At 53.8% G+C, this 22,051-nt stretch overlaps 1 protein-coding gene across 1 annotated transcript in view; it reads right to left on the bottom strand.

Moving 5' to 3' along the window:
- Nucleotides 1-22,051, bottom strand: part of ADGRE1 (adhesion G protein-coupled receptor E1) — a gene marked incomplete at its 3' end in the record, with an annotated part of 60,575 nt that overhangs the window by 20,953 nt on the left and 17,571 nt on the right. The window contains 15 exon segments of the mRNA XM_070059510.1: nt 359-508; nt 1,593-1,739; nt 3,284-3,433; nt 4,527-4,673; nt 6,208-6,357; nt 7,446-7,592; nt 9,129-9,278; nt 10,363-10,509; nt 12,074-12,223; nt 13,277-13,423; nt 14,968-15,117; nt 16,207-16,353; nt 17,890-18,039; nt 19,479-19,625; nt 21,918-22,037. Coding sequence (XP_069915611.1) covers nt 359-508; nt 1,593-1,739; nt 3,284-3,433; nt 4,527-4,673; nt 6,208-6,357; nt 7,446-7,592; nt 9,129-9,278; nt 10,363-10,509; nt 12,074-12,223; nt 13,277-13,423; nt 14,968-15,117; nt 16,207-16,353; nt 17,890-18,039; nt 19,479-19,625; nt 21,918-22,037 — 2,199 coding nt within the window.

Genomic DNA, 22,051 nt, shown 5'->3' with positions numbered 1-22,051 from the left:
GCTAGATAAGGCACCTTCCCAGATTTCTAAGCTCAGATCATTAAAAAAAATCAGGTCCTGACTTCTTCCTCTTGGAAGTCGGTCACCATGCTGTGAGGAACCCCAAGCAGCCATGAGGAAGCCTGAGGCAATCAGCAGAGCCCCCGCCAGTGGCCAGCACCAACTGCACCCATGCTAGCCAGGTTCCTTTGACCTCCCAACCACACTAGAGCCCCAGATGACACCTCGCTACACAAAAGAGCCCTGGGATCAACCCCTAGAACCATGAGCTACTGCAGGGGTCATTGTCAGAAGCCACCTACGTTTCCGGACGGTTGGCTGCCCACTGAGAAGCCCTCAGCTGGGCTGTGAAAGTCACCTGTGCACTGCAAAGCCTTGGTGTCCACGGGGGCACGACCGCTGGCTGAGAAGAACCCAGGCAGGCAGGAGCAGTTGTACTCCCCAGGGGTGTTGACGCAGACCGAGTTGGCACCACAGAGAGAGGAGTTCTTGGAACACTCATCCACATCTAAGCAGAAAGCAGTCCACGTCACAGCCTTGGAGGACGCTGAAGCTGCGGCCCCTCTCTCTCGCCACTGACCACAGTGGGCGGCTTCCCCAGCTCCAGCCTCACCTTCTAGAACACGTGTTCACCATGCACAGAGCAGCCATTTAGAGGCACACCCATGACCCTGTCGGCCTTCTGACAAGTCTCCCCTCCACTCAGGAGGAAACCTGGGCCCTTCGATAGGTGGACAAGGCCCTGGGAATCTGGCCCTAACCAAGCTCACCTACCTTGTCTTTGCTTCTAATCCTTTCCTGATGTGTGGTCGAGATGCCTTAACTACTAGTGGCTCAAAAAGGCAAACTGTGGCCTCTTTAGCTGCACACACCCCTCCAGAGAATCACAGGATTATTAATAGTAACACAAACGTGGGCCTGGCGCCATGGCTCACTTGGCTAATCCTCCACCAGCGAACTGGCATCCCATATGGGCGCCGGGTTCTAGTCTCAGTTGCTCCTATTCCAGTCTAGCTCTCTGCTGTAGACCTGAGGGCACTGGAGGAAGGCCCATGTGCTTGGGCGCCTGCACCCACGTGGGAAATCAGGAGGAGGCACCTGGCTCCTGGCTTCGGTTCAGCGTAGCACTGGCCATAGCGGCCACTTGGGGAGTGAACCAACAGAAGGAAGACCTTTCTCTCTGTCTCTCTCTCTCTCTCACTGTCTATATCTATCTGTCAAAAAAAAATAGTAACACAAAGGGAAGGTCAAGAGCATCGATGTTCCAGGTTCAAAGCCTGGCTCTGACACTCATGGCTATGCTCCTGACAGAATGGAATTAACACACCCCCTCCCCACAAATTCACATGCTGAAGCCCTGACCCCTGGTAGGTGGTATTCACAGGTGTTAGTCACTGCTACGTTCCTAGTACTGAGAACAGTGCCTGGAATGCCGTGGATGCCCCATTCCTTGGGGGAGTACACGAATTAATAAATGAACATTGACTTCAACTCTGCAGAAAATGTCTCCAACTCATCAGAGACCCTTCCCAACCCCTCTCCACCGTCTTTGCAAATATTCAGACTGGAGTGTCCCCAAGTGCTCCACCCACCTTCACACGCCTCTCCCAGACCCCGGAAACTCTTGCGGCCACTTCTGGATTCAAACCCCGGGTTGCAGGCACAGGAGTAGCTGCCGAGAGCGTTGAAGCAAGTGGCGTGCTCCGGGCAAGCTCGAGGATCGGCACATTCATCCACGTCTGGCAGATGCAAGAGAAAACCCAACCCACACCGAGGGAAAGGAGGAATCAGGGCTGAGCCTGCAAACAGGACATCACCCTGTGAGACAGGGACACACTGCCCAACACCCACGCTTCCCTTCAGCTGGATGCACGGCTCATCGTGTGTGTGTGTATGTGTGTTTGTGGGTGTGTGTGGGTGTGTGTGTGTGCGCAGCATGGCGGGGGAGGGGTGTTTCCCAACCTCCCCTGCACTCAGGCCTGGTCATGAGAAACTCTGCTCAATGCATGCTGAGCAGAAAGATGGGAATACTTTGAACACGTGATTCTCAGAGACAGCAGAACCACTCATGGTCTTCGAGGCTCCTGCAGGCACACACTTGCAGGTGGACTATGGGAAGAGGCAGAGTACAATCCTCCATCCCCTGAATCCAGCCGGCCCTATGACTTGCCAGGCAAATGGCACCTGTTGTAAACCTGGACCCCAGAACCATACTTTCAGGGCAGGAACAGTGGCATAGCAGGTTAATGCATGGCCTGAAGCACTCACATCCCATATGCACACCAGTTCGAGACCTGGATGCTCCACTTCTGACCAAACCCACTTTTATGGCCTGGGAAAGCAGTGCAAGATGGCCAATGTCCTTGGGCCCCTGCACCCACATGGGAGCCCTGGAAGTAGCTCCTGGATCCTGGCTTCAGACCAGCACAACCCTGGCCATTGCCACCAATGGGGAGTGAACTAGTGATGGAAGACCCCTCTCTCTCTCTCGCTCTATCTGCCTCTCCTCTGCATAACTACGACTTTCAAATAAATAATAAATCTTTTTTTAAAAAGTGCATAGGAGTTATGTCCTTAGGGGCTGGCTTTACCCATACTCGTGATGCGGACACCACAAGGGCATCTTGGGGCCCCTGGAGCTCTAGAAACATAGCGTCAAGGCCCCCCTAAGTTTCCCTTCTGTTGTTTTACTTCTAAAAACATCCAAACAACAATTAACAAATAGTTTTTGATTTAAGAAGCATGAATCTCCCCAGGAAATTAGAGAACATAACACGGCCTCTGCGTGCCCTTTGGTATACACTGCGAAGACAGACTCCAGTGACACCCCACTTCTTGCGAGAGCATGGGGATCTCCCAGTGAGAGAGGGGGCTATCTCCCTTCCTTGACACCCACATGAGCCCTAAACTGCTCCCAATAGAATGCTAGATAAGGCGGCTTCCCAGATTTCTAAGCCAAGATCATTAAAAAAATCAGGTCCTGACTTCTTCCTCTTGGAAGTCGGTCACCATGCTGTGAGGAACCCCAAGCAGCCATGAGGAAGCCTGAGGAGATCAGCAGAGCCCCCGACAGCAGCCAGCACCCACCGATGGCCATGCTAGCCAGGTTCCTTTGGACCTCCCAACCACACTAGAGCCCCAGATGACACCTCGCTACACAAAAGAGCCCTGGGATCAACCCCTAGAACCATGAGCTACTGCAGGGGTCATTGTCACAAGCCACCTACGTTTCTGGACGGTTGGCTGCCCACTGAGAAGCCCTCGGCTGGGCTGTGAAAGTCACCTGTGCACTGCAAAGCCTTGGTGTCCGCGGGGGCACGACCGCTGGCTGAGAAGAACCCAGGCAGGCAGGAGCAGTTGTACTCCCCAGGGGTGTTGACGCAGACCGAGTTGGCACCACAGAGAGAGGAGTTCTTGGAACACTCATCCACATCTAAGCAGAAAGCAGTCCACGTCACAGCCTTGGAGGACGCTGAAGCTGCGGCCCCTCTCTCTCGCCACTGACCACAGTCGGCGGCTTCCCCGGCTCCAGCCTCACCTTCTAGAACACGTGTTCACTGTGCACAGAGCAGCCATTTAGAGGCATATCCACAACCCCGTCGGTCTTCTGAGAAGTCTCCCCTCCACTCTGGAGGAAACCTGGGCCCTTCAATAGGTGGACAAGGCCCTGAGAATCTGGCCCTAGCCAAGCTCACCTACCTTGTCCCTTGCTTCTAATCTGTTCCTGATGTGTGGTCGAGATGCCTTAACTACTAGTGGCTCAAAAAGGCAAACTGCGGCAACTTTAGCTTGCACACTCCCCTCCAGAGAATCACAGGATTATTAATAGTAACACAAACATGGGCCTGGCGCCATGGCTCACTTGGCTAATCCTCCACCAGCGAAACCGGCATCCCATATGGGCTCTGGGTTCCAGTCCCGGTTGCTCCTATTACAGTCTAGCTCTCTGCTGTAGACCCAGAGGGCACTGGAGGATGGCCCATGTGCTTGGGTGCCTGCACCCACGTGGGAAATCAGGAGGAGGCACCTGGCTCCTGGCTTCGATTCAGCGCAGCACTGGCCATAGCGGCCACTTAGGGAGTGAACCAACGGAAGGAAGACCTTTCTCTTGTCTCTATCTCTCTCTCTCTCACTATATATCTCTATCTGTCAAAAAAAAAATAGTAACACAAAGGGAAGGTCAAGAGCATCAGTGTTCCAGGTTCAAAGCCTGGCTCTGACACTCATGGCTATGCTCCTGACGGAATGGAATTAATCACACCCCCTCCAACAAACTCACATGCTGAAACCCTGATACCTTGTAGGTGGTATTCATGGGTGTTAGTCACTGCTATGTTCCTAGTACTGAGAACAGTGCCTGGAATGGCGTAGACGCCCCATTCCTTGGAGGAGTACACGAATTAATAAATGACAGTGACTTCAACTCTTCAGAAAGGGTCTCCAACACATCCGAGACCCTTCCCAGCCCCTGTCCACCGTTTTTGCAAATAGATTCAGACTTGAATGTCCCCAAGTGCTCCACCCACCTTCACACGCCTCTCCCAGACCCCGGAAACTCTTGCGGCCATTTCTGGATTCAAACCCCAGGTTGCAGGCACAGGAGTAGCTGCCGAGAGCGTTGAAGCAAGTGGCGTGCTCCGGGCAAGCTCGAGGATCGGCACATTCATCCACGTCTGGCAGATGCAAGAGAAAACCCAACCACACCGAGGGAAAGGAAGAATCAGGGCTGAGACTGCAAACAGGACATCACCCTGTGAGACAGGGACACACTGCCCAACACCCACGCTTCCCTTCAGCTGGAGTGCACGGCTCATCGAGTGTGTGTGTGGGTGTATGTGTGGGTGTGTGTGTGTGCGCAGCATGGCGGGGGAGGGGTGTATCCCAGCCTCCCCTGCACTCAGGCTCAGTCATGAGAAACTCTGCTCAATGCTGGCTGAGCAGAAAGATGGGAATACTTTGAACACGTGATTGGCAGAGACTGCAGAACCACTCATGGTCATGGAGGCTCCTGCAGGCACACACTTGCAGGTGGACTGTGGGAAGAGGCAGAGTACAATCCTCCATCCCCTGAATCAAGCCAGCCCTGTGACTGCCAGGAAACAGGGCACCCATTCTGAACCTGGTCCTCAGAACCCTGTTTTCAGGGCCGGCGCTGTGGCATAGCGGGTTAATGCCCTGGCCTGAAGCACCCACATCCCATATGGGTGTCACTTCAAGACCTGGCTGCTCCACCTCTGACCAAGCTCCCTGCTATGGCCTGGGAAAGCAGTGGAAGATGGCCAACGTCCTTGGGCCCCTGCACCCACATGGGAGACCTGGAAGAATCTCCTGGCTCCTGGCTTTGAAATGGCGCAACTCTAGCCATTGCCACAAAATGGGGAGTGAGCCAGTGGATGGAAGACCTCTCTCTCTTGCTCTATCTGCGTCTCCTCTGTGTAACTCTGACTTTCAAATAATAAATAAACCTTTTTTTAAAAAGTGCATGGGAGCAAATGGCCTTATGGGCTGGCCTTGTCCCCTAAATACGATGGGGACACCACAGGGCTCCTTGAGGCCCCTGGAGCTCTTGTCACATACCGTCAAGACCACCCAAGTTTCCCCTCTATTGTTCTGCTTCTAAAAACATCAGAACAACAATTAACAGTTTTTGATTTAAGAAGCTTGAGTTTTCCCAGGAAATTAGAGAACATAACACGGCCTCTGCATGCCCTTTGGTAGACACTGCAAAGACGGCCTCCAGTGACACCCACTTCTTGCAAGTGCATGGGGATTTCCCAGCAAGAGAGGGGGCTATCTCCCTTCCTTTGACACCCACACAAGCCTTGAACTGCTCCCAATAGAAAGCTAGATAAGGCACCTTCCCAGATGTCTAAGTCCAGATCATAAAAAAAAAAAAAAATCAGGTCCTGACTTCTTCCTCTTGGAGGTTGGTCACCATGCTGTGAGGAACCTCAAGCAGCCATGAGGAAGCCTGAGGCGATCAGCAGAGCCCCCGACAACAGCCAGCACCAACTGCACCCATGCTAGCCAGGTTCCTTTGACCTCCCAACCACACTAGAGCCCCAGATGACACCTCGCTACACAAAAGAGCCCTGGGATCAACCCCTAGAACCATGAGCTACTGCAGGGGTCATTGTCACAAGCCACCTACGTTTCCGGACGGTTGGCTGCCCACTGAGAAGCCCTCGGCTGGGCTGTGAAAGTCACCTGTGCACTGCAAAGCCTTGGTGTCCACGGGGGCACGACCGCTGGCTGAGAAGAACCCAGGCAGGCAGGAGCAGTTGTACTCCCCAGGGGTGTTGACGCAGACCGAGTTGGCACCACAGAGAGAGGAGTTCTTGGAACACTCATCCACATCTAAGCAGAAAGCAGTCCACGTCACAGCCTTGGAGGACGCTGAAGCTGCGGCCCCTCTCTCTCGCCACTGACCACAGTCGGCGGCTTCGCCGGCTTCAGCCTCACCTTCTAGAACACGTGTTCACCATGCACAGAGCAGCCGTTTAGAGGCACACCCACCACCCTGTCAGCCTTCTGACAAGTCTCCCCTCCACTCAGGAGGAAACCTGGGCCCTTCGATAGGTGGACAAGGCCCAGGGAATCTGGCCCTAGCCAAGCTCACCTACCTTGTCCCTTGCTTCTAATCTGTTCCTGATGTGTGGTCGAGATGCCTTAACTACTAGTGACTCTCAAAGGAAAACTGTGGCCACTTTAGCTTGCACACTCCCCTCCAGAGAATCACAGGATTATTAATAGTAACACAAACCTAGGCCTGGTGCCATGGCTCACTTGGCTAATCCTCCAAGAGCGAAACTGGCATCCCATATGGGCGCCGGGTTCTAATCCCGGTTGCCCTATTCCAGTCTAGCTCTCTGCTGTAGACCCAGAGGGCACTGGAGGATGGCCCATGTGCTTGGGCGCCTGCACCCCCGTGGGAAATCAGGAGGAGGCACCTGGCTCCTGGCTTCGGTTTGGCACAGCACTGGCCATAGCAGCCACTTGGGGAGTGAACCAACAGAAGGAAGACCTTTCTCTCTGTCTCTCTCTCTCTCTCACTATCCATCTCTATCTGTCAAAAAAAAATAGTAACACAAAGGGAAGGTCAAGAGCATCGATGTTCCAGGTTCAAAGCCTGGCTCTGACACTCATGGCTATGCTCCTGACGGAATGGAATTAATCACACCCTCTCCCCTCAAATTCACATGCTGAAGCCCTGATACCTGGTAGGTGGTATTCACAGGTGTTAGTCACTGCTATGTTCCTAGTACTGAGAACAGTGCCTGGAATGCCGTAGATGCCCCATTCCTTGGAGGAGTACACGAATTAATAAATGAACATTGACTTCAACTCTGCAGAAAATGTCTCCAACTCATCAGAGACCCTTCCCAACCCCTCTCCACCGTCTTTGCAAATATTCAGACTGGAGTGTCCCCAAGTGCTCCACCCACCTTCACACGCCTCTCCCAGACCCCGGAAACGCTTGCGGCCACTTCTGGATTCAAACCCCGGGTTGCAGGAACAGGAGTAGCTGCCGAGAGCGTTGAAGCAAGTGGCGTGCTCCGGGCAAGCTCGAGGATCGGCACATTCATCCACGTCTGGCAGATGCAAGAGAAAACCCAACCCACACCGAGGGAAAGGAAGAATCAGGGCTGAGACTGCAAACAGGACGTTCACCCTGTGAGACAGGGACACACTGCCCAACACCCACGCTTCCCTTCAGCTGGATGCACGGCTCATCGAGTGTGTGTATGTGTGTGTGTGGGTGTGTGTGTGTGCACAGCATGGCGGGAGAGGGGTGTTTCCCAGCCTCCCCTGCACTCAGGCTCGGTCATGAGAAACTCTGCTCAATGCTGGCTGAGCAGAAAGATGGGAATACTTTGAACACGTGATTCTCTAGACAGCAGAACCACTCATGGTCATCGAGGCTCCTGCAGGCACACACTGGCAGGTGGACTGTGGGAAGAGGCAGAGTACAATCCTCCATCCCCTGAATCCAGACAGCCCTGTGACTGCCAGGAAACAGGGCACCCATTCTGAACCTGGTCCTCAGAACCCTGTTTTCAGGGCCGGCGCTGTGGCATAGCGGGATAATGCCCTGGCCTGAAGCACCCACATCCCATATGTGGGCCACTTCAACACCTGGCTGCTCCACTTCTGACCCAGCTCCCTGCTATGGCCTGGGAAAGCAGTGGAAGATGGCCAACGTCCTTGGGCCTCTGCATCCACATGGGAGACCTGGAAGAAGCTCCTGGCTCCTGGCTTCTGACCATCGCAACTCCGGCCATTGCCACCAATGGGAAGTGAACCAGTGATGGAAGACCCCTCTCTCTCTCTCTCTCTCTTTCTATCTCTCTCTCTCTGTCTCTATCTGCCTCTCCTCTGTGTAACTCTGACTTTCAAATAAATAATAAATCTTTTTTTAAAAAGTGAATGGGAGTCATGGCCTTATGGGCTGATTTACCCATAGTCGTGATGGGGACACCACAAGGGCTTCTTGAGGCCCCTGGAGCTCTAGTCACATACCGTCAAGACCACCCAAGTTTCCCCTCTATTGTTCTGCTTCTAAAAACATCAGAACAACAATTAACAAACAGTTTTTGATTTCAGAAGCTTAACTTTTCCCAGGAAATTAGCCCTTTGGTAGACACTACAAAGACGGCCTCCAGTGACGCCCCACTTCTTGAGAGTGCATGGGGATCTCCCAGCGAGAGAGGGGGCTATCTCCCTTCCTTTGACACCCACACCAGCCCTGAACTGCTCCCAATAGAATGCTAGATAAGGCGCCTTCCCAGATGTCTAAACCCAGATCATTAAAAAAAAAATCAGGTCCTGACTTCTTCCTCTAGGAAGTCAGTCACCATGCTGTGAGGAACCCCAAGCAGCCATGACGAAACCTGAGGTGATCAGCAGAGCCCCCGCCAGTGGCCAGCACCCACCGATGGCCATGCTAGCCAGGTTCCTTTGACCTCCCAACCACACTAGAGCCCCAGATGACACCTCGCTACACAAAAGAGCCCTGGGATCAACCCCTAGAACCATGAGCTACTGCGGGGGTCATTGTCACAAGCCACCTACATTTCCGGACGGTTGGCTGCCCACTGAGAAGCCCTCGGCTGGGCCGTGAAAGTCACCTGTGCACTGCAAAGCCTTGGTGTCTGCGGGGGCCCGACCGCTGGCTGAGAAGAACCCAGGCAGGCAGGAGCAGTTGTACTCCTCAGGGGTGTTGACGCAGACCGAGTTGGCACCACAGAGAGAGGAGTTCTTGGAACACTCATCCACATCTAAGCAGAAAGCAGTCCACGTCACAGCCTTGGAGGACGCTGAAGCTGCGGCCCCTCTCTCTCGCCACTGACCACAGTCAGCGGCTTCCCCGGCTCCAGCCTCACCTTCTAGAACACGTGTTCACCGTGCACAGAGCAGCCATTTAGAGGCATATCCACGACCCCGTCGGTCTTCTGAGAAGTCTCCCCTCCACTCTGGAGGAAACCTGGGCCCTTCAATAGGTGGACAAGGCCCTGGGAATCTGGCCCTAACCAAGCTCACCTACCTTGTCCCTTATTCTAATCTGTTCCTGATGTATGGTTAGATTCCTTAACTACTAGTGGCTCAAAAAGGCAAACTGCGGCAAATTTAGCTTGCACACTCCCCTCCAGAGAATCACAGGATTATTAATAGTAACACAAACATGGGCATGGCGCCATGGCTCACTTGGCTAATCCTCCACCAGCGGCGCCGGCATCCCATATGGGCTCTGGGTTCCAGTCCCGTTTGCTCCTATTACAGTCTAGCTCTCTGCTGTAGACCCAGAGGGCACTGGAGGATGGCCCATGTGCTTGGGCGCCTGCACCCACGTGGGAAATCAGGAGGAGGCACCTGGCTCCTGGCTTCCGTTCGGCGCAGCACTGGCCATAACGCCAATTTGGGGAGTGAACCAACGGAAGGAAGACCTTTCTCTCTGTATTCTCTCTCTCACTATCCATCTCTATCTGTCAAAAAAATAGTAACACAAAGGGAAGGTCAAGAGCATCGATGTTCCAGGTTCAAAGCCTGGCTCTGACACTCATGGCTATGCTCCTGACAGAATGGAATTAATCACACCCCCTCCCCACAAATTCACATGCTGAAGCCCTGACCCCTGGTAGGTGGTATTCATGGGTGTTAGTCACTGCTATGTTCCTAGTACTGAGAAGAGTGCCTGGAATGCCGTAGATGCCCCATTCCTTGGGGGAGTGCACAAATTAATAAATGAACAGTGACTTCAACTCAGCAGAAAATGTCTCTAACTCATCCGAGACCCTTCCCAATCCCTCACCACCGTCTTTGCAAATAGATTCAGACTGGAGTGTCCCCAAGTGCTCCACCCACCTTCACACGCCTCTCCCAGACCCCGGAAACTCTTGCGGCCACTTCTGGATTCAAACCCCGGGTTGCAGGCACAGGAGTAGCTGCCGAGAGCGTTGAAGCAAGTGGCGTGCTCCGGGCAAGCTCGAGGATCGGCACATTCATCCACGTCTGGCGGATGCAAGAGAAAACCCAACCCACACCGAGGGAAAGGAAGAATCAGGGCTGAGACTGCAAACAGGACGCTCACCCTGTGAGACAGGGACACAGTGCCCAACACCCACGCTTCCCTTCAGCTAGAGTGCAAGGCTCATGGTGTGTGTGTGTGTGTGTGTGTGCACAGCATGGCGGGAGAGGGGTGTTTCCCAGCCTCCCCTGCACTCAGGCTCGGTCATGAGAAACTCTGCTCAATGCTGGCTGAGCAGAAAGATGGCGAATACTTTGAACACGTGATTCTCAGAGACTGCAGAACCACTCATGGTCATCGAGGCTCCTGCAGGCACACACTGGCAGGTGGACTGTGGGAAGAGGCAGAGTACAATCCTCCATCCCCTGAATCAAGCCAGCCCTGTGACTGCCAGGAAACAGGGCACCCATTCTGAACCTGGTCCTCAGAACCCTGTTTTCAAGGCCGGCGCTGTGGCATAGTGGGTTAATGCCCTGGCCTGAAGCACCCACATCCCATATGGGTGCCACTTCAAGACCTGGCTGCTCCACTTCTGACCCAGCTCCCTGCTATGGCCTGGGAAAGCAGTGGAAGATGGCCAACGTCCTTGGGCCTCTGCATCCACATGGGAGACCTGGAAGAAGCTCCTGGCTCCTGGCTTCTGACCATCGCAACTCCGGTCATTGCCACCAATGGGAAGTGAACCAGTGATGGAAGACCCCTCTCTCTCTCTCTCTCTCTCTCTCTCTCTCTTTCTATCTCTCTCTCTGTCTCTATCTGCCTCTCCTCTGTGTAACTCTGACTTTCAAATAAATAAATAAACCTTTTTTTAAAAAGTGAATGGGAGTCATGGCCTTATGGGCTGATTTACCCATAGTCGTGATGGGGACACCACAAGGGCTTCTTGAGGCCCCTGGAGCTCTAATCACATACTGTCAAGACCACCTAAGTTTCCCCTCTATTGTTCTGCTTCTAAAATCATCAGAATAACAATTAACAAACAGTTTTTGATTTAAGAAGCTTGAGTTTTCCCAGGAAATTAGACAACATAACACTGGTCTCTGTGTGCCCTTTGGTAGAAAATTCAAACACGGCCTCTAGTGACACCCCACTTCTTGCGAGTGCATGGGGATCTCCCAGCGAGAGAGGGGGCTATCTCCCTTCCTTTGACACCCACACCAGCCCTGAACTGCTCCCAATACAATGCTAGATAAGGCGACTTCCCAGATTTCTAAGCCCAGATCATTAAAAAAAAAAAAATCAGGTCCTGACTTCTTCCTCTAGGAGGTCGGTCACCATGCTGTGAGGAACCCCAAGCAGCCATGAGGAAGCCTGAGGCGATCAGCAGAGCCCCCGACAGCAGCCAGCACCCACCGATGGCCATGCTAGCCAGGTTCCTTTGACCTCCCAACCACACTAGAGCCCCAGATGACACCTCGCTACACAAAAGAGCCCTGGGATCAACCCCTAGAACCATGAGCTACTGCAGGGGTCATTGCCACAAGCCACCTACGTTTCCGGACGGTTGGCTGCCCACTGAGAAGCCCTCGGCTGGGCTGTGAAAGTCACCTGTGCACTGCAAAGCCTTGGTGTCCGCGGGGGCACGACCACTGGCTGAGAAGAACCCAGGCAGGCAGGAGCAGTTGTACTCCCCAGGGGTGTTGACGCAGACCGAGTTGGCACCACAGAGAGAGGAGTTCTTGGAACACTCATCCACATCTAAGCAGAAAGCAGTCCACGTCACAGCCTTGGAGGACGCTGAAGCTGCGGCCCCTCTCTCTCGCCACTGACCACAGTCGGCGGCATCCCTGGCTCCAGCCTCACCTTCTAGAACACGTGTTCACCATGCACAGAGCAGCCGTTTAGAGGCACATCCACGACCCTGTCGGCCTTCTGAGAAGTCTCCCCTCCACTCAGGAGGAAACCGGGGCCCTTCGATAGGTGGACAAGGCCCTGGGAATCGGGCCCTAACCAAGCTCACCTACCTTGTCCCTTGCTTCTAATCTGTTCCTGATGTATGGTCGAGATGCCTTAACTACTAGTGGCTCACAAAGGAAAACTGTTGCCACTTTAGCTGCACACACTCCTCCAGAGAATCACGGGATTATTAATAGTAACACAAAGGCTGGGCCGGCACCACGGCTCACTTGGTTAATCCTCAATCTGCAGCGACGGTATCTCATATGGGCGCCGGGTTCTAGTCCCTGTTGCTCCTATTGCAGAGGGCAGTGAAGGATGGACAATGTGCTTGGGCGCCTGCACCCACATGGGAAATCAGGAGGAGACACCTGGCTCCTGGCTTCAGTTCGGTGCAGCACTGGCCATAGTGGCCTTTTGGTGAGTGAACCAACGGAAGGAAGACTTTTCTCTCTGTCTCTCTCTCACTATCTATCTCTATCTGTCAAAAAAAATAGTAACACAAAGGGAAGGTCAAGAGCATCGATGTTCCAGGTTCAAAGCCTGGCTCTGACACTCATGGTTATGCTCCTGACGGAATCAACTTAATCACACCCCCTCCCTACAAATTCACATGCTGAAGCCCTGACCCCTGGTAGGTGGTATTCACGGGTGTTAGTCACTGATATAATACTGAGAACAGTGCCTGGAATGGCGTAGACACCCCATTCCTTGGAGGAGTGCACGAATTATTAAGTGATCATTGGCTTCAACTCAGCAGAAAATGTCTCCAACTCATCAGAGACCCTTCCCAGCCCCTCTCCACAGTCCTTGCAAATAGATTCAGACTGGAGTGTCCCCAAGTGCTCCACCCACCTTCACACGCCTCTCCCAGACCCCGGAAACGCTTGCGGCCACTTCTGGATTCAAACCCCGGGTTGCAGGCACAGGAGTAGCTGCCGAGAGCGTTGAAGCAAGTGGCGTGCTCCGGGCAAGCTCGAGGATCGGCACATTCATCCACGTCTGGCAGATGCAAGAGAAAACCCAACCCACACCGAGGGAAAGGAGGAATCAGGGCTGAGACTGCAAACAGGACGTTCACCCTGTGAGACAGGGACACACTGCCCAACACCCACGCTTCCCTTCAGCTGGAGTGCACGGCTCATCGAGTGTGTGTGTGTGTGTATGTGTGAGTGTGTGTGTGTGCACAGCATGGCGGGGGAGGGGTGCTTCCCAGCCTCCCCTGCACTCAGGCTCAGTCATGAGAAACTCTGCTCAATGCTGCCTGAGCAGAAAGATGGCGAATACTTTGAACACGTGATTATCAGAGACTGCAGAACCACTCATGGTCATCGAGGCTCCTGCAGGCACACACTGCCAGGTGGACTGTGGGAGGAGGCAGAGTACAGTCCTCCATCCCCTGAATCCATCCTGCCCTGTGACTGCCAGGAAACAGGGCACCCATTCTGAACCTGGTCCTCAGAACCCTGTTTTCAGGGCCGGCGCTGTGGCATAGTGGGTTAATGCCCTGGCCTGAAGCACCCACATCCCATATGGGTGCCACTTCAAGACCTGGCTGCTCCACTTCTGACACAGCTCCCTGCTATGGCCTGGGAAAGCAATGGAAGATGGCCAACGTCCTTGGGCCTCTGCATCCACATGGGAGACCTGGAAGAAGCTCCTGGCTCATGGCTTCGGACCGGCGCAACCCTGGCCATTGCTGCAAACTGGGGAGTGAGCCAGTGATGGAAGACCCCTCTCTCTCTCTCGCTCTCTCTGCCTCTCCTCTGTGCAACTCTGACTTTCAAATAAATAAATAAACCTTTTTTAAAAAAGTGCATGGGAGCACATGGCCTTATGGGCGGGCCTTGTCCCGTAGCCGTGAAGGGGACACCACAGGGCTCCTTGATGCCCCTGGAGCTCTAGTCACATACTGTCAAGACCACCCAAGTTTCCCCTCTATTGTTCTGCTTCTAAAAACATCAGAATAACAATTAACAAACAGTTGTTCATTTAAGAAGCTTGAGTTTTCCCAGGAAATTAGACAACATAACAGGGCCTCTGCATGCCCTTTGGTAGACACTTCAAAGATGGCCTTTAGTGATGCCCCACTTCTTGCGAGTGCATGGGCATTTCCCGGCGAGAGAGGGGGCTATCTCCCTTCCTTTGACACCCACACGAGCCCTGAACTGCTCCCAATAGAATGCTAGATAAGGCGCCTTCCCAGATGTCTAAGTCCAGACATAAAAAAAAAAAAATCAGGTCCTGACTTCTTCCTCTTGGAAGTCAGTCGCCATGTTGTGAGGAACCCCAAGCAAACATGAGGAAGCCTGAGGCAATCAGCAGAGCCCACGCCAGTGGCCAGCACCTACTGTGCCCTAGCTAGCCAGGTTCCTTTGGACCTCCCAACCACACTAGAGCCCCAGATGACACCTCGCTACACAAAAGAGCCCTGGGATCAACCCCTAGAACCATGAGCTACTGCAGGGGTCATTGTCACAAGCCACCTACGTTTCTGGACGGTTGGCTGCCCACTGAGAAGCCCTCGGCTGGGCTGTGAAAGTCACCTGTGCACTGCAAAGCCTTGGTGTCCGCGGGGGCACGACCGCTGGCTGAGAAGAACCCAGGCAGGCAGGAGCAGTTGTACTCCCCAGGGGTGTTGACGCAGACCGAGTTGGCACCACAGAGAGAGGAGTTCTTGGAACACTCATCCACATCTAAGCAGAAAGCAGTCCACGTCACAGCCTTGGAGGACGCTGAAGCTGCGGCCCCTCTCTCTCACCACTGACCACAGTCGCCGGCTTCCCCGGCTCCAGCCTCACCTTCTAGAACACGTGTTCACCATGCACAGAGCAGCCATTTAGAGGCACACCCATGACCCTGTCGGCCTTCTGAGAAGTCTCCCCTCCACTCAGGAGGAAACCTGGGCCCTTCGATAGGTGGACAAGGCCCTGGGAATCTGGCCCTAGCCAAGCTCACCTACCTTGTCTCTTGCTTCTAATCTGTTCCTGATGTGTGGTCGAGATGCCTTAACTACTAGTGGCTCAAAAAGACAAACTGTGGCCTCTTTAGCTTGCACACTCCCCTCCAGAGAATCACAGGATTATTAATAGTAACACAAACCTAGGCCTGGTGCCATGGCTCACTTGGCTAATCCTCCACCAGCGAAACTGGCATCCCATATGGGCGCCGGGTTCTAGTCCCAGTTGCCCTATTCCAGTCTAGCTCTCTGCTGTAGACCCAGAGGGCACTGGAGGATGGCCCATGTCCTTGGGTGCCTGCACCCCCAAGTGAAATCAGGAGGAGGCACCTGGCTCCTGGCTTCGGTTTGGCACAGCACTGGCCATAGCAGCCACTTGGGGAGTGAACCAACAGAAGGAAGACCTTTCTCTCTGTCTCTCTCTCTCTCTCACTGTCTATATCTATCTGTCAAAAAAAAATAGTAACACAAAGGGAAGGTCAAGAGCATCGATGTTCCAGGTTCAAAGCCTGGCTCTGACACTCATGGCTATGCTCCTGACAGAATGGAATTAACACACCCCCTCCCCACAAATTCACATGCTGAAGCCCTGACCCCTGGTAGGTGGTATTCATGGGTGTTAGTCACTGCTACGTTCCTAGTACTGAGAACAGTGCCTGGAATGCCGTGGATGCCCCATTCCTTGGGGGAGTACACGAATTAATAAATGAACATTGACTTCAACTCTGCAGAAAATGTCTCCAACTCATCAGAGACCCTTCCCAACCCCTCTCCACCGTCTTTGCAAATAGATTCAGACTGGAGTGTCCCCAAGTGCTCCACCCACCTTCACACGCCTCTCCCAGACCCCGGAAACGCTTGCGTCCACTTCTGGATTCAAACCCCGGGTTGCAGGCACAGGAGTAGCTGCCGAGAGCGTTGAAGCAAGTGGCGTGCTCCGGGCAAGCTCGAGGATCGGCACATTCATCCACGTCTGGCAGATGCAAGAGAAAACCCAACCCACACCGAGGGAAAGGAAGAATCAGGGCTGAGACTGCAAACAGGACGTTCACCCTGTGAGACAGGGACACACTGCCCTACACCCACGCTTCCCTTCATCTGGATGCACGGCTCATCGAGTGTGTGTGTGGGTGTATGTGTGGGTGTGTGTGTGTGCACAGCATGTCGGGAGAGGGGTGTTTCCCAGCCTCCCCTGCACTCAGGCTCGGTCATGAGAAACTCTGCTCAATGCTGGCTGAGCAGAAAGATGGCGAATACTTTGAACACGTGATTCTCAGAGACAGCAGAACCACTCATGGTCATCGAGGCTCCTGCAGGCACACACTGGCAGGTGGATCATGGGAAGAGGTGGAGTACAATCCTCCATCCCTGAATCCAGCCGGCCCTGTGACTTGCCAGGCAAAGGGTACCAGTTGTAAACCTGGACCCCAGAACCAATCCTTCAGGGCAGGGACAGTGGCATAGCAGGTTAATGCCCTGGCCTGAAGCACCCACATCCCATATGGGCACCAGTTCGAGACCTGGATGCTCCACTTCTGACCAAGCCCCCTTTTATGTCCTGGGAAAGCAGTGGAAGATGTCCAATGTCCTTGGGCCCCTGCATCCACATGGGAGACCTGGAAGAAGTTCCTGGATCCTGGCTTCAGACCAGCGCAACTCCGGCCTTTGCCACCAATGGGGAGTGAACTAGTGATGGAAGACCCCTCTCTCTCTCTCGCTCTATCTGCCTCTCCTCTGCATAACTACGACTTTCAAATAAATAATAAATCTTTTTTTTAAAAAAGTGCATGGGAGTTAAGTCCTTAGGGGCTGGCTTTACCCATACTCGTGATGCGGACACCACAAGGGCATCTTGGGGCCCCTGGAGCTCTAGAAACATAGCGTCAAGGCCCCCTAAGTTTCCCTTCTGTTGTTTTACTTCTAAAAACATCCAAACAACAATTAACAAATAGTTTTTGATTTAAGAAGCATGAATCTCCCCAGGAAATTAGAGAACATAACACGGCCTCTGCGTGCCCTTTGGTATACACTGTGAAGACAGACTCCAGTGACACCCCACTTCTTGCGAGAGCATGGGGATCTCCCAGTGAGAGAGGGGGCTATCTCCCTTCCTTGACACCCACAAGAGCCCTAAACTGCTCCCAATAGAATGCTAGATAAGGTGCCTTCCCAGATTTCTAAGCTCAGATCATTAAAAAAAATCAGGTCCTGACTTCTTCCTCTAGGAGGTCGGTCACCATGATGTGAGGAACCTCAAGCAGCCATGAGGAAGCCTGAGGCAATCAGCAGAGCCCCCGCCAGTGGCCAGCACCAACTGCACCCATGCTAGCCAGGTTCCTTTGACCTCCCAACCACACTAGAGCCCCAGATGACACCTCGCTACACAAAAGAGCCCTGGGATCAACCCCTAGAACCATGAGCTACTGCAGGGGTCATTGTCACAAGCCACCTACGTTTCCGGACGGTTGGCTGCCCACTGAGAAGCCCTCGGCTGGGCTGTGAAAGTCACCTGTGCACTGCAAAGCCTTGGTGTCCACGGGGGCACGACCGCTGGCTGAGAAGAACCCAGGCAGGCAGGAGCAGTTGTACTCCCCAGGGGTGTTGACGCAGACCGAGTTGGCACCACAGAGAGAGGAGTTCTTGGAACACTCATCCACATCTAAGCAGAAAGCAGTCCACGTCACAGCCTTGGAGGACGCTGAAGCTGCGGCCCCTCTCTCTCACCACTGACCACAGTGGGCGGCTTCCCCAGCTCCAGCCTCACCTTCTAGAACACGTGTTCACCGTGCACAGAGCAGCCGTTTAGAGGCACACCCATGACACTGTCGGCCTTCTGAGAAGTCTCCCCTCCACTCAGGAGGAAACCTGGGCCCTTCGAAAGGTGGACAAGGCCCTGGGAATCTGGCCCTAGCCAAGCTCACCTACCTTGTCCCTTGCTTCTAATCTGTTCCTGATGTGTGCTCAAGATGCCTTAACTACTAGTGACTCACAAAGGAAAACTGTGGCCACTTTAGCTTGCACACTCCCCTCCAGAGAATCACAGGATTATTAATAGTAACACAAATGTGGGCCTGGCGCCATGGCTCACTTGGCTAATCCTCCACCAGCGGCACCAGCATCCCATATGGGCGCCGGGTTCTAGTCTCAGTTGCTCCTATTCCAGTCTAGCTCTCTGCTGTAGACCCGAGGGCACTGGAGGATGGCCCATGTGCTTGGGCGCCTGCACCCCCATGGGAAATCAGGAGGAGGCACCTGGCTCCTGGCTTTGGTTCGGCGCAGCACAGGCCATAGCGGCCACTTGGGGAGTGAACCAACGGAAGGAAGACCTTTCTCTCTGTCTCTCGCCCTCTCACTGTCTATATCTATCTGTCAAAAAAATAGTAGCACATGGCCGGCGCCGCGGCTAACTAGGCTAATCCTCTGCCTAGCGGCGCCAGCACACCGGGTTCTAGTCCCGGTCGGGGCGCCGGATTCTGTCCCGGTTGCCCCTCTTCCAAGCCAGCTCTCTGCTGTGGCCAGGGAGTGCAGTGGAGGATGGCCCAGGTGCTTGGGCCCTGCACCCCATGGGAGACCAGGAAAAGCACCTGGCTCCTGGCTCCTGCCATCGGATCAGCGTGGTGTGCCGGCCGCAGCGCGCCGGCCGCGGCGGCCATTGGAGGGTGAACCAACGGCAAAGGAAGACCTTTCTCTCTGTCTCTCTCTCTCACTGTCCACTCTGCCTGTCAAAAAAAAATAGTAACACAAAGGGAAGGTCAAGAGCATCAGTGTTCCAGGTTCAAAGCCTGGCTCTGACACTCATGGCTATGCTCCTGACGGAATGGAATTAACACACCCCCTCCCCACAAAATCACATACTGAAGCCCAACCCCTGGTAGGTGGTATTCATGGGTGTTAGTCACTGCTACGTTCCTAGTACTGAGAACAGTGCCTGGAATGGTATAGACGCCCCATTCCTTGGGGGAGTGCACAAATTATTAAGTGATCATTTACTTCAACTCAGCAGAAAATATCTCCAACTCATTAGAGACCCTTCCCAATCCCTCACCACCGTCTCTGCAAATAGATTCAGACTGGAGTGTCCCCAAGTGCTCCACCCACCTTCACACGCCTCTCCCAGACCCCGGAAACTCTTGCGGCCACTTCTGGATTCAAACCCCGGGTTGCAGGCACAGGAGTAGCTGCCGAGAGCGTTGAAGCAAGTGGCGTGCTCCGGGCAAGCTCGAGGATCGGCACATTCATCCACGTCTGGCAGATGCAAGAGAAAACCCAACCCACACCGAGGGAAAGGAAGAATCAGGGCTGAAACTGCAAACAGGACATCACCCTGTGAGACAGGGACACACTGCCCAACACCCACGCTTCCCTTCAGCTGGAGTGCACGGCTCATCCTGTGTGTGTGTATGTGTGTTTGTGGGTGTGTGTATGTGCGCAGCATGGCAGGGGAGGGGTGTTTCCCAGCCTCCCCTGCACTCAGGCTCGGTCATGAGAAACTCTGCTCAATGCTGGCTGAGCAGAAAGATGGCGAATACTTTGAACACGTGATTGGCAGAGACTGCAGAACCACTCATGGTCTTCGAGGCTCCTGCAGGCACACACTGGCAGGTGGACTGTGGGAAGAGGCGGAGTACAATCCTCCATCCCCTGAATTAAGCCGGCCCTATGACTTGCCAGGCAATAGGGCACCCGTTCCAAACCTGGACCCCAGAACCCTTTTTTCTTCTGCACTTTATCTTGGTCCTCTTGCCTCTGCCATGGGCACAAGCCCCAGGATAACAGACCAATGGAGGGAGGGAGCGATAGAGAGAGGGAGGGAGGGAGAAGGGGACATTGTGCCAAAAGGCCCAAACTTGAGAGACAAGATTGAATGATTACAGATAAACGAACTCAGAAGAGATCAGAAGAACTGACCCAAATATCCAAACCTAAGTTGCCAAACTGTTCAATCAAGAGCTACATAAACGAGGAGCCAGCCCTGTGGCGTAGTGGGCAAGGCTTCTGCCTGCAGGGCCGAGATCCCACACAGGCGCTGGTTCAAGTCCCAGATGCTCCACTTCCGATCTAGCTCACTGCTATGGGTTGGGAAATTAGTAGAAGATGGCTCAAGTCCTTTGGCCCCTGCACCTGTGTAGGAGACCCGGAACAATCTCCTGGCTCCTGCCTTCTAATCGGCGCAGTTCTGGCTATTGCCACCAACTGGGGAGTGAACCAATGGATGGAAGACTTCTCTCTCTCTCTCTCTCTCTCTCTCTCTCTCTCTCCCTCCCTCTCCTCTCTTTGTAACTCAAATAAATAAATAAATCTTTTTTTTTAAAGAGCTACATAAACGGTTGTTGCTTTAGCCATTAACTTGTAGGGCACTTTGTCACTCAGCAAGAGTTAACTGACACTGACCAGCGCCGTGGCTCAATAGGCTAATCCTCCACCTGCGGCGCCGGCACACCGGGTTCTAGACCCGGTTGGGCGCTGGATTCTGTCCCGGTTGCCCCTCTTCCAGGATACCAGGACAGCTCTCTGCTATGGCCCAGGAGTGCAGTGGAGGATGGCCCAAGTCCTTGGGCCCTGCACCCGCATGGGAGACCAGGAGAAGCACCTGGCTCCTGGCTTCAGATCAGCTCAATGCGCTGGCCGTAGCGCTCCAGCAGCAGCGGCCATTGGAGGGTGAACCAACGTCAAAAGGAAGACCTTTCTCTCTGTCTCTCTCTCTCTCTCACTGTCCACTCTGCCTGTCAAAAAAATAAATAAATAAATAAAAAGTGGGAAAAAAAAGAGTTAACTGACACCTGACACTGACACAAACAGGTCAGAGAAAAAGCAGAGATGGCTTCAAACATCTCTTCAACTAAGCCATGGGGAGGTTCTGAGGGTGTGGCCCGGCTGTTCCTTGCTCAGCAGTCGCTCTCTCTGAACAGGAGCTGCCCTAGCACAGCAAGACAGAGCTCATCCCTCTCGATGAAGGCATTCGGGCACTGCACGGAGAGAGCTGGAGAAAGGTGGCGGAGTGAGGAGGTGCTACAGTAGGGAAGCTTGAGCCAAGATGTAGGGGCCGAGAGGGTTCAGGGTGCACTTCACAGGTGCAGGATGCACAGGTGGTGGTTAATTCGGAGGCAGAGGGAGAACCAAGGGCACCTCTTCTCAGATCAGAAGTCCAATTCCTTTCAGGGAGGAGGAGTTCTGGAGCTGAGATCTGAGCGCTCCCTGAGGGAGGTCTCCTTGGCTCAACCCTTCTGACCTTTGCGGCTGCATCCGTCTCGGCTGTGAGGGCTGCTCTGTGCATTGCAAGATGTGTAGTAGCTCTTCTGGCCTCAACTTACAAGATGTCACCAGCAGCACACACACAGCCACACCCCTATCCCCAGTTGTGACCATAAAAACTGTCTCAGACATTGCCGACGTCGCCTAAGGATGCTGCGTTTCCAGAAGTGACTTCTGAGCCCCATGGTTCTCATCCCATAGTCCCACCCCTTCCATGTGCTCCTCTAATGGGCGGATGCTGGTTAGCTAGGGATGCCCACCATGGAGAGAGCTGGCCCTCTATACCTTTGCAGGTGGAGTTGTTAGAGACGAAGCCAGCACGGCAGCTGCAGCTGTAGCTCCCCTCGGAGTTGGTACAGACGGAGTGCTCGGGGCAGACTCTGCGGTTGAGGCACTCATTGATGTCTGAAAGGCCAGGC

The sequence above is a fragment of the Oryctolagus cuniculus genome, chromosome 16 (genome assembly GCF_964237555.1).
Source record: "Oryctolagus cuniculus chromosome 16, mOryCun1.1, whole genome shotgun sequence".
Taxonomy (NCBI): Eukaryota; Metazoa; Chordata; class Mammalia; order Lagomorpha; family Leporidae; genus Oryctolagus; species Oryctolagus cuniculus.
The sequence above is the reverse complement of the archived record's forward strand: the minus strand, read 5'-3'. Positions and strand labels throughout refer to the sequence as shown.